We start from the raw sequence: 13,208 nt of genomic DNA, 5'->3' as shown, positions 1-13,208 counted from the left end.
ATGTATTGTAATAATTTGTTATATGTGAAATAAAAAGATGATTGAAAAATATGTTAAAAAAAAAACGTAAAAAATTTTTTGAGAAAAAAATGACAATACAAACACGGCCTGTCAGATGGCAAGCCTTGTGCATACAACTGAATAACTGATGAAGAAATTAGTAGAAACATCTATTCCATGAGGATTAGAACCTTCTCCCTAACTTGTAATATCCTCTTTGCTAGATTCACCTTTTAATCATACTTTTTATCCAGACTTCTCCACTCCCAGATGCACATCAAGTACAAAACTAATGGAGCATTTAATATGTGACCAAAATCATGGGAAGAATTTCATCCATAATTAGCATAAAGCACCTTGTCTAGCTCAAGACAAGTATTCTACCTTCCCATTTTCATTACCTAAAAGGACAAACAATGAATAAATAAATGCAAATAAGGTATACAAACATTGAAAATTAAGATGGGAAAATCCTTTGATAGTTGGAGTGTTTGAAAATTAGGTAAAGTGCTCCGTCTACCTAGTTGAAGGCGTAGCAGTTTAGCGGCCTAACGTCCAGGAGAGTAAAGTCTTTATTTTTTTCTCCTCATGTATAAGGCTGGATACTTTTTTGGGGATTATTATCTGGGATATGTACATTAATTGTACTCCACTTTTTTTTTTTTTTTAAATAGCGGTACTCTCATTATATTTATTATTATATAGTCTGATGAACAACAACCATATGCTTAAAAAAGATAATGAGAATGTCATTATAAAAAAATAGAATGCGATTAACATTCGCCTTACTATCCTTACCTTTCAGCTAATTTAGCGCTGACGGAACCACGGCAGCGCACTCACTATATGTAGTAGAGGTGGCAATTTGGATTGAAATCTATTTATCCATCCATATAATCCATAATTAAATGGATTTGGATTATCCATTTATAGTATTGGTTTTAAATGGTTGACCAAAGTAAAACCATTAAATTAAATGGATTTATATGAATTATCTATAAAAACCATATATATCCATTTACTTAAAAATCAAATAAAAGAAATGGAAAGGAAATGACTAAAACCATATATTTCTTCACGTTATTGAGCATCGAGTCATACATAGAGTGAGAGAGTCACCGACTCAGACCCGCACACAAACAAAACGGGACCAACTAACTTTTAACTATATATTAACTGCACCCACACATGTATGTGTATTTACCTAATAATAACGATTAAAAAAAAAGAAAGTCCCAGTAAATATTTTGCACTACCAGTAATCTTAGCCACCTTTATTAGTTTCTCTGTCTACTTATTCTTGGGATTTTTTGGTAAATCCTGAAATTTAACCACATAATCTGACGATGTTTTACCCCGGGATTCATTTTAGTGCAAAGCATTGGAAATAGTTGTACACTGCAAAATTGGAGGGAGAGCAAAGGAGCAAATGTGACACGTTGTTGAGGCAATTTAATGAGATCAGATTTGTGGTATTTTGGCCACATTCACTTCATTTCATCTAGCCTTTTTTAGTGTCTTTGGTTTATCTTCATTGTTTATCCTTTCGTGCGGTGGATCATTATTATTATTAATTTTTCTCTTTTTCTACTTTTACACTTGTAAGTAACAGATTAAAGACCTCATCCTTATCCTCTTCTTTGACTTGGACCAGTTTAGTAGTAGTAATAAATTGCGACTTGTCGTGCTTAATTGATATATCAGGCACTCACGAAAGAAAATTAAGGCTGTTCAAGTTATTGACTTCACGTCTATCATAGACATTTTATTTTGGATCGTTTGGAGATAAAAGCGTCTATAGAAATGTTAAAAAGATTATAATATGTGGCTGGAGAAGAACAAAGACTGAACAATTCTGATTTATATTGATGTACACTTACTTTATGGAATGAAAAATATAATATCTGACGAGTAATAAAGAATACACACACACATATAAAATCTAAGTATTTTGTCCTTTTTCTCATCCAAATACACCTAAAATTTACAAGTACATAAACAAGTATCTTCATATTACAAGAAATAGTAATACAAAAAAAAAAAGTAACCAAAATATATAAATGGATTATAAATGGATAATTGGTTTTTATTTAATCCATTTAGATCCATTTATTAAATGGAATAAATGGATCTAAATGGATTGGATAAATTTCATCCGTCATCCATTAAGTCAAAACCAATTATAAACCATTTATCCATATTGCCACCTCTAGTGTAGGGTGGATAAATCATGACCTACTATAAGCAGATTATTGGATCGTCTTAGGTAGAAGAACTATTGTGTTTTGATTGAATATTACTTGGGAAAGATTTTTTTTTATTTGTCATAGCACATGTTTCGTAATATGATATATATGAGAGTTAAAAGTGTTTCAAAAAAAATATGTTTAAAGAATCTCGAGAAATTTTTCATAATACATATCCAAACACATGGTGAAGCCAATCACCATTTAGGATGTCCCTTGATATTTTCCGCTCGCATTAATGCTTCCTACTACATTTATGAGTGGGGTCAAAGACTGTGCCAATTTATAAGCGCAGCCTCAAACCCTGTTTGAATTGCAAGTTTTTAGAATTTTATAAAATAATATATAATGATGTGATGTGTAAAATAAAAAAATAATTAAAAAATATTTTAAGGAAATATTTCAAATATTTTCTATTATTAGGTGCACATTTAATTTTAGGTGATGGTTAAGTTCACTTATTTTAAAAAAAGAAAAAAAAAGCGGCCAAATTCCTGTGATATCTCAATAATGTATTTTGGCCTTCAGTATTATCTGCACTCTCTCTGTCAAGAAACTAATCGTAGTTAAGGTGGATGTTTAGAGTAACTATGTCAAACCTTTATTGGTGCCTTACCATGAATAGTAGAGATGATGACAGTTTTCTTAGGTGCACATTTAATATTAGGTCATGATTAAGTTCACTTATTTAAAAATTGCGGCCAATTTTTGGTATCTCATTAATGTATATATTTTGGCCTTCAGTATTATCTTCATTCTCTCTGTGAAGAAACCTAATCGTAGTTAAGGTGCGTGTTTAGAGAAAATATATATGTCAAAATTTTATTGGTGTCGTACCATGAATAGTAGAGATGATGACAGTTTTCTTAGGTGCACATTTGATTTTAGGTGATGATTAAGTTCACTTACTGTGATGTCTCACTAATGTATCTTGGCCGTCAGTATTATCTTCACTCTCTATCAAGAAGCACAATCCTTTTTTTTTTTTTTTTTTCTACTCTATAATATGGGGAGGGGGGTGAGCCAACAGGGCCAAGGGAGAGATCCGGGAGGATGGGGAGGGGGCTCATATGAGCGTCAACGGGCTGAGTTTGGGTTGGAATTGAAAATTTTGAACTTGAACCTGCTTTTATGTAGTAGACTCGGTTTTGACTTTAGAGTCCAGAAACCGAGTCCGACGGGTCCCGAGTAGGGTCCGGGTCTACCCTGAAAAAAAAGGTTTAAATTTAAATATTTCAAAATTAAATCTAAAATCAATCACAAATCCAATCTTTCAATTTAAACAAATCAAATTATAAAACTAAGTAACAAATAACTCACAATAGTCAATCCAAAACTAACCATAAATCAATCTATAAAGCCATTACTAAATTATTAATTTGGTAAAAAAATGTATTTAAAAATATTTATATTTTAAATTATTAATATATTGTTTAGATACGGGTCGAAATCCTATATTCCGTATCCGATCCATTTTTTTTGTTAGAGTAAACATGTCAGAATTTGGATATCGAAATTATTTTTCAATCCAAACCCAAAAAATTTATTAGATCCAGGTCGGGTTAAGGACTCAACCATCATCAGTCCAGATGAGTGCCTACGCAAGTAGAGCCTTAAGACTCTCTTAGAGGCCAGCTACTCTAAGATTAGTTGGTTAGCACAGTCCTACTTAAGGTGCATGTTAAAACTTGATTGGTGTCGTACCATGAATAGTATTGCCAACCTATCAAAACTTTCCCCCTCTCAAACAATTGGATATCGCACTTGGCCCTTCCGCTTATAAATAAAGCTGCCAAGTTTCTTGTGCCATCTCGCTCAAATATATTGGCTTTTAGTACTATCTTCACTCCGTCTTGCATACTAGCAGCCTACCGTGGCTCGTGCGCATAAACTATTATGGAATTTCTCAAGCTTCTCTACTTTCTCTCTTTTCTTTTTGTGAGTATACATTACTGAAAAAGTTAAGCTACGTTAATTTTTAGATAGATAATTTGCTCGCACTTTGGATGGTGTACAAACTGACTGCATAACTCTTTTTCCGTATCGTGAAATATACTTCAGCTAGGAGTTGGCGCAAACCATGCAGATCTTGAAGCTTATTGGAAATCCAAGCTTCCAAACACTCCTATGCCCAAAGCTGTTAGAGACCTGCTAAAAGATGGTTTGTCTCAGAAATGGTCCTTTCCTATATCTACCATTTACTGTGCTTCTATTGCTCGAGTTGAGTCTTTGTTTGTTTCCCTTAGATTCTGGGGGAATTGAAAGACACTCATCAAGTTCAAAAACCTTAAACAAAAAAAAGGAGAAATTATAATAGAAAACTTCTAGTTTCACTTAAAACAATGCAAAAAGAAAAAGTACTTCAATAATTACAGGGGTTTTCTTGTACCGTGTTAAAAAAATGAAAAGGAAAGAGCTAACACGGTTTTCTTTTAATAATTTTACTCTTCCATTAATCATGAGCAAGCATATGACAAGGATCTTAAAAAGGGGGATATTGCTGGAAGAATTTGCGCAGGGACATTGTAGTCCATTACCAGAAATAAAAGCTGGCCGGATTTATATGTTGTACTAATTTGTTGCTCATCCAATGAATACAGGGAAGTGGCCGGAAAGGGGCAATTTCAGGTTGAAAAAATATAATGACTATTGCCGTTTCAAAAGGTATTGTGGAAATCCTACTGAAGATGTCCATATTGACCCAAAAGTGAAAGTTTTTTTCTTGAAAATGGACCTCAATCGCGGCTCAAGCATGAATATGAAGTTTGTTGAATCAGTGAAAAGTACTACGGCTTTCCTGCCCCGCCAGGTTGCTAATTCGATTCCCTTCTCGTCAAAATCTGTTCCTGAAATTTTGAACAAATACTCACTGAATCCACAATCACAAGATGCTGGAATTATTAAGGAAACGATAGCAGAATGCGAGGTGCCTGCAATGAAAGGGGAAGACAAGTATTGTGCGACTTCTCTCGAATCAATGGTAGATTTCACTACTTCAAAGCTGGGCAAAGATGTTCAAGCAATTTCTAACGAAGCACAAAAAACAGATGCAAAAGTCCAGAAATATGGTATTGTGTCTGTTTCCAAGTTGAACAACGACGATAAAGAAATAGTTTCTTGCCACAGGCAAAACTATTTCTACGCAGTTTTCTACTGCCACACCACACAGGATACAGATGCATATATGGTTAATTTAGTTGGTGCCGATGGAGCAAAAGTCAAGGCTGTAGCTGTTTGTCACCGGGATACATCAGCATGGAACCCAAAGCATTTGGCTTTTCAGCTGCTGAAGGTGAAGCCAGGAACTGTTCCAATCTGCCATTTCCTTCCTGAGGATCACATTGTCTGGGTTCCGAAGCACTAAATATAGTACAGAAACTTGTTAACGCCTCCCAAGTAGTGATCTATATTTGTTGCTCTGATGTTTTTACGTATGTCTTCTGCAGCTTGGGAGTTCTATCCATTATGTTGCCATAATTAAATAAATCCTTGTTTAGTTTGTTCTCTACTTTGATATCAAATTATATATGTCAATCTAATATTACAAAGATTTTGTTGGGTAGATAAGTCTCCTGGGGCTGCTCCAAGAGTTGCCGGCTTTTGGAGTATGCTCTGGGGATTAGGTTTGTTTAGTCAATAAAAGTCAATTGACTTCTTCACAAAAAAAAAAAATTACAAAGATGTAAAGGTGCCTGGTTTCATTTTTAAGTAGTGTTAGTGGTTCAGTTGTTTGGTTGATTTTTAGCTTTACTAGTTTAGATTGTACAATCATTCCTGCTTATACCACAGAACATTGTTCAATGCAGACAAAGGGGAGGGGACCAATGGATAAGAGATTCTTCTTTCCTATTCTAATAATAATAATTACAATAAATTCTTTGAATATTTGTCCCTATCAGTTTTATAGGATGTCACATAATTCTTTTCATGGACATCAGCAAAATAATCTTTCAGAATGCCAATCATTCGTTTTGAGTGGGGCAATAAACCATGCATGTGGCCAATTTTTCATGGGCGGCGGGAAGCTACGGGGACAGCCAAGTTTTTTATTGTTTTTAGTCCCTATGAAATTCCAAAAATTTTCATTGAAGATCTTTATTATGCCCCATAAGATTAAATGAAATTGCATTGTCACCCTACACCTAACTTTTGTTTTATGAAAAATTTAAACTTTTCCTCTTTAAATATTTTTGACCTTGCTATTTTGTTGTTAATCTGTGAAGTTCAACTTGTTATTAATTGCATTAGCATTACATGTTGATTTATTCCAAATTCTATTTACTATGCCAAGAAAATTTTTTTCAAAACTAAATACATGTGATCTATTCAACTAATTAATTATTTCAATTTTTTTATCTGCCAAATTCAAATTTATGTACTTGGTCCTAAATACATGTGATCTTTTATATGTGAAGTTGAAACTAATAATTAATTTTGTATATATTCAAAAGTTTTCTCCTCAAACATATAAAACCAATACATGCATCTAATTAGACACAAAAAAGTGATATTTCCACTCCCAAATTTGCCACTCACACTCATAGATGGCCTTTTATTCAGTAAGTGAATTTCAAAATGAGAGGCTAATATAAGAGTGCAAATATCACACATCTTAGCAATAGTATGTATATGGGTATTTTCAATTTACACCCTGATCAAATATGATTGCTTTTCAGAGTTTGAGATTAGAGAATATTCAACTTTTTGCCTTTAAGATTGTAGGAATGAGAAGAATAGAGAAATGAGTAGTCATATTAATATGGGTTATTATCACTTTACTCTCTTAAACTATATCACTACTATCAATTTACCCCATAATATTATCTTTTAGTCATTTCACGTTCATAAGTAATTCAACTCAATATGTTAAAAAATTTTAGACGAAAATACCTCTTTATTCTATAGCATTATCACATTGTTATTACCACTTTATCCCTTGAAATTATAGTGATACGATCACTTTAATTCCTAACATTATTTTCTAAGCATTTTATCTCATCGTTAATCTAACTAGTATGGTCAAAATTTTTAAAATATATTTACCCTTTTTATATATAATTAAAAATGAAAAAGTTGGAAAGGTTATTCTTCATTTTTTTCACTTTAAGGGATCCAAAAACATAAAAATAAAAGAATTTCTCAAATTTCTTTTTTCACACTTACTAATGCTAGGAAAAGAAAAGGAGATAGGAAAGAAGGAGATAGAAAATTAGATTTTGCAAAGAAAGTAAATAAAGAAGAGTCTAATATTATCGTATTACTTTAAGGTTGTCGGGATTAGGATTGAAATTTGGTGGTAAACAGAAAAATAAAATAATTTTAAAATAATAAAAGTATTTAATTTATTCTTATTTGTATTTTTTAAAAAAGAATTGAGCTCTTTCTCTCTCCCCCTTCCCCTTCTCCTCCACATCTTTCTTTTATTTTCAATATTAATAAGATTACTAAGAAGAAAGAGATTAACAATTTGATTTTTTTTCTTAATACTAAAAAGGAGAAGAGTTATTCTAAATTTTTTATTATTTTTATTATACAAAGAAAATAGTACTTTCTTCTAGAGTTCTTTAATTGGCTAAGTTGATTTAATAGTGCGATAAATTGGCTAAAAATAACTGTAGGGGATAAATTGATAATGAGGCTATAGTTTATGAGGATAAAGTGATAATAATTTTAAGGGTTAAACGTATCTTTTCACTTTAATTAATAAAGTTCGTTAAGTTTGACCATTAGTCTTGAGAGTAAAGTGACTAAAAAGTAACGTTAAAGGAGAAACTGATAGTGACACCGAATGTTAAGAGGTAAAGTGATAATAACCCTATTAATAAATAACTAATGCATATTTCGATTCAGTAATGAATACGCAGCTTCATTGTTGTGTTCATGTCACTAAATTTACTATTATTTTTTTGTTAAAAGAAGGCAATGATAAAAAAATTTTGAGCTATAATCAGATATCAAGATTGAATAGCTAAGCGTTAGAAGAGAAAAAAAAAACATACAAGCCATAATCATAGAATTACACTCAAAACTAATAATCTACGGGTGCAAGAGAAGGATTTTTAATGAAATTTTCTAAAATTTCCTAGGAGCTAAAAGAAAATTCTCAAAAACTTGGGGATGGCGGTTGACCCTGCATACTATGCTGATTCTAAAGATCGGTGCATACCATGCATGAGAAGACTAGCCATTAAATTGCTCAACTATTAAGTCTTAACAAAATGATGAAGCGCCCGACACATCACTGCGTTGGAGATCCCATACAATCTGAATGCCGATAAGAAGGCATCAACTTGGTCTTCATGATCACCTTTTCCATCATAGAATGGAACATTTGGGAATTTGAAGTTCGCTGGAAAAACTTCTTCGTTAATGTTAGGGGTGAAAAGACCATGTTATCTCCGTAAAGGGCCGATCCGTATCTAGACCATTCACTTGTGTCCTTCCTCTTGAACGGGTTCTTGAGCAGTGCTCTCGAAAACTGAGGAAACTTTAGAATGCACTTTGCCTTTCAATTTAGAAAGGTCCTTTTGCTTCTTTCTCTTGGAGTGATGGTCATCCGAGTCACCCTCGAAAGAAGACAAAGAAGACTCTTCGGGCTATCTTCGAGAAGATTCACCTCTATCCTTACCTTTCATATGCCTAACAATCTCTTCAAAAAACCCTAGACTAGAGACCACAAACTCGGCCCTTCGAGCTATGACCTCTCCATAAGGTTGTGAATTTTCTGGTATGTCCTGATCTCTTGGATCGGCTATATGGCTTCCAAAAGTTCGGGGGTTTTGGTTTCCACGATTAGAGTAAGTCTTAGTGACGTGCGCAGGGTATACATATACAATTAAGTTCATCCTAATCAAGTTTTACATTTATAAACTCCTAAATACCCCACACGCGATTTATCGTAAGTATACGAATCGCAAGCGAGTATAGGGTATTAAGGGTCGATCTCACAAGGAAGATTGCAATTACCAGTACTACTAAAACTTCTCTATTATTTAGACTATCAATGAATTATAACAAATTAAAACCTACTGAACGTATACAAGAAAATAACAAATGAAAGCTCCTTAGGTTGTGGTATCCCTAACTACTTATGCAAGTGCCATTTTTGGATAATTGAATACTACATCTAGGCTAGTTATGGTGTAATTTCCTTAAACATGTGAAACCTACTTTCGTAGTGAATCAACTGTACTCATAACTAATCCATACCTATTCTCATGGTTATGAAATTAGCTACAAGTTCATTTCTTCAGTGAAATTGCATGAAATTAATCACTAAAACTACATAGGTGCACCTCTACTCTTATGAGTGTACTCCCTATGTTTAGCACTTCTTGAACCAGTGTTAAATCTCAATTTTTATTGCAGAAACAACACCTTAGATAATCACAATTAATGGTACCAGATTAATCATGATTTAAAGAGTTAAAGTGCTAAATAACTTGCTCAAATCATAGCAATCAAATAACCAAACAATTAACACTAACAATCATAGATAGTTCAACCAAACCCAAGGTATAAACTTTAAAGACACGTATTGAACACAAAATTCATATCTTGTATATTAACCAAACTTGGAATCAAATACAAAAGATAAAGAGTTTGGAAGGAATACAACCCTTGTCACATGAGCTTTCTTCCTTGCCTTCTTCATCCTCCATCTTCATCCTAATCTAGATAATAAACAAGAATGGACGAACTATACTACTCTATACTAAGCTAAACTAACACTAGGGAGATGAAAGAGCTATATTTCTGCAACTTCAAGCTTCTCCCGTATGTCTCTCTCTATTCTTCTTCTATGGTCTCCAATCTCTTCTCTTGCAATGAATTTGGCTATTTAATGATGAAAATTGGTCAAGAAATGAGGCCTCCACCTTCCTTTTACAGTTGGGAATGTTTCTCACATGTCTAGCAACGCATGTGAATTGGTGGGAGTGAAATTGAGTTTTTCGCGTACAGAGCAGCCTTTTCTGACCACAATCCGGCCAGAAATTCGGCCGGATTGCTACAGTGACTATTTGGTCACTTCCTGCTCAATTTCCAGCTCTGCTTCGATTTTGACTCAATTTCAACTGAACTTTTCTTGATGATAAAAGCTGATTTAGCTCTTGACCAAAACATAAAACTTGTAGCCCTTTGAGTTAGCTTTCCAATGCATCAAAAATCACCTTATTTGGATCTGTGTACGCTGAGAAATGACTGAAATACCCTTGCCTGCTCATTGCCCTGTTCCAGCTTCGACTAGTAGAAATTAGCTATTGTAATTCGGCTTTTTGACTTGGAAAACCTTCAAACTGGATTCAGATGTCTTCACCAAAGTTGTAAATCTATCTCTTATCTTCAAATTGGTTTAAGAATCATCTCAATTCGATCACTGTAACTCAAGTTATAGCCGAAATACGAAAATGTGTCAAAACTGTCAAAAATGCACAAAATCCAAGTAAAAAGTGATAAAAACCTCATTTAATCACTTCAAAGCATTTTTCACCAATTATAGCCAAAATGATTCATTTTCTTCCAATACTATACCCAAAGTGACTAAAAATAATATAAAATATCATACAATTATTACGTAAATTAGTCACTTATCACTTAGTCATGAGAGAGTAGAGCAATTATATTCACTTCAATTCATTTCTCACAGACAGCGCCAATTGTAGCATCACGATCGAAACTCCTGAGAAGACTGGAGATCGACAAACTCTAGTTCGGATTTCCTGTATGATATCAAAAGCAGAGGCAGAGTATTCCCCCAATTTGGCTCTGATGCTTAAGTTAGCAAGAGTTAACAGCTCAGACATAAGTTACCGAGTATGAGAGTTAGAAACAGTTATCTTTGGGGTCTAAGAAAAGAGGGGTATTTATAGTGAAATATGAGAGGTGTCCTTGGGGTTCAGGCCGCATTGATGGGATAGGATGCAGCTATAGGTCGGCTCTAGATCTGCTAGTGCAAGAGCATAGGCCTGCAAAAGCCTATAAGGTGTCGCGTCAATCACTTCTTGTTGTAAGTGTCCTCGGCTCACTAGGCATCTAAACTACAAGGTGATTCCTCAGATCAGAAAATGTCCGGGAGAGATAATCTCGAGAAAGATGATCCTGGGTACTACACTAAGCATATGATGAAAATGTCCTTTGGTAATTTGCACGCTGAGGTCGAATTCGTCCTAGTTCAAGATGATGGATGCAATCTTAAACACGTAAAACTCTGCTCAGGTCAAGTACATCCATGCTCCATCCCTTATCAAAGCCATTCTGTACAATGATGAAGCTAAGGGGGGCTGAGGGGGGCCATGTCCCTTCTAAGTTTTGAAAATTTTAATTCGTAATATGTAAATATATGTATAAGACAAAGTTGACCCCCCTAACAATGTACATTAGAAAAACAAAAGTTGTTCAAAAATTTAGCACTGATTCAATTATAGATGAATTTAGTTCTATGAAAGAACGTAAAGCTCAATTTACTTTTAAGACAAGATGTTGAAATTTCAAGGTATGCTAACATAACTTAATTGAAAATAGTTATATTTATATTGCATAACTATATTTTTGTTTTTGCACAAGTGACATATTGGAGCATCTTCTCATAATGTACAATTTGGATAGTTTGTAATGTTATATGATATTTAATCAAAGGTTATTTCTTGTCATAATTTTTGTTATAACTATGCTGCATATTTATGAAATAGACATACCTTTATAATTAAAGTTAATATTTGATATTTTAAGCTGTCATATATTTAAATAGATAAAAATTATTTTGAACACAACATATTAATATAATTTTGTTCAGAAAAATTTTGGCCCTCCTCCCAAGGAAAATATCCTGGTTTCGTTCTATAGTCTATAGAATAGACATTTTCAATTATGAAGATAATCAAAATAAAGCTCCAAAACAAGATAAAAGATAATTTCACAAATGATTGCCTAACAATGTACATAAAAAAAAGAAGTTGTTCAAAAATTTAGTATTTATTCAATTATACAAGAATTTAGTTCTGTGAGAGAATGTATAGCTCAATTTACTTTTAATAAAAGAGGATGAAATATCAAGGTATGTTAACATAACTTTTATCTTTTTTAATTGAAAATAGTTATATTTATATTGCATAGTTATATTTTTGTTTTTACACAAGTGACACATTAGAGCATCTTCTCAAAATGTGCAATTTAGGTGGTTTGTGATGTTATAAGATATTTAATCAAATGTTATTTCTTGTCTTAATTTTAGTTATGACTATACTACATATTTATGAAATAGACATACATTTATAATTAAAGTTAATATTTGATATTTTAAGAAGTCATATATTTAAATAAATGAAAATTATTTTGAACATATCATATTAAGATAATTTTGTTCGAAAAAATTTTGGCCCCCAAGGAAAAAATTCTGGCTGCGTCACTTATTATGTAGGTAGTGACCACTCTAATTTGGTATATATAATCAAAAGATTATTAAAATATTTTGGACTGTTTTTAGCGAGGGAGAATGCAGTTTTGACCCTCAATCTTTGGCATTTGTGCGATTTTAATTTTTGAAGTTTCAAAAAAAAAACCAAATTTAGCCCCAAATATTTGGTACATGCCTAAAATGCCGGCAAGAGTAAATCCAGTCCACAATGTTATTAATTTGAAGTAAATTTAGGGTATGTTTGGTTCCCCATGGAATTGGAGTGTAGAATTGGAATTGGGGCCTCAATTACAATTGTGTTTGGGTACTATCTTTCCCGTAGAATTAGAATCGAATTGCAATTCCAAATCGATCGAATTCCATGGTTCCAATTCTTTGGCTGGACCAAAGTATTCCAATTCCAATTCCACGGCCAGACTTCCATTCGGGTCAACATGCGGACTTTAAACGGGTAAAAACTCCAAAACGGGTCAACTATAAAGCTGGATTATAAAAAAATACAAAGCTGGCTTCTTTCTCTCTGTTCGTGACCAAATCGCTCTAGCGTT

The 13,208-nt window shown here is 33.1% G+C and overlaps 1 protein-coding gene across 1 annotated transcript; it reads left to right on the top strand.

The window, feature by feature from the left end:
- Nucleotides 1-4,026: 4,026 nt before the first annotated feature.
- On the top strand, nucleotides 4,027-5,796 carry LOC113779719 (BURP domain protein RD22-like). The gene is made up of 3 exons (XM_027325415.1): nucleotides 4,027-4,184; nucleotides 4,308-4,407; nucleotides 4,847-5,796. Exons 1-3 carry the CDS (start codon nucleotides 4,143-4,145, stop codon nucleotides 5,608-5,610), a joined length of 906 nt encoding a protein of 301 aa, XP_027181216.1. The 5' UTR covers nucleotides 4,027-4,142; the 3' UTR covers nucleotides 5,611-5,796.
- The last annotated feature ends 7,412 nt before the right edge of the window (nucleotides 5,797-13,208 follow it).

The sequence above is a fragment of the Coffea eugenioides genome, chromosome 8, assembly GCF_003713205.1.
Source record: "Coffea eugenioides isolate CCC68of chromosome 8, Ceug_1.0, whole genome shotgun sequence".
NCBI lineage: Eukaryota > Viridiplantae > Streptophyta > Magnoliopsida > Gentianales > Rubiaceae > Coffea > Coffea eugenioides.
The sequence above is the reverse complement of the archived record's forward strand: the minus strand, read 5'-3'. Positions and strand labels throughout refer to the sequence as shown.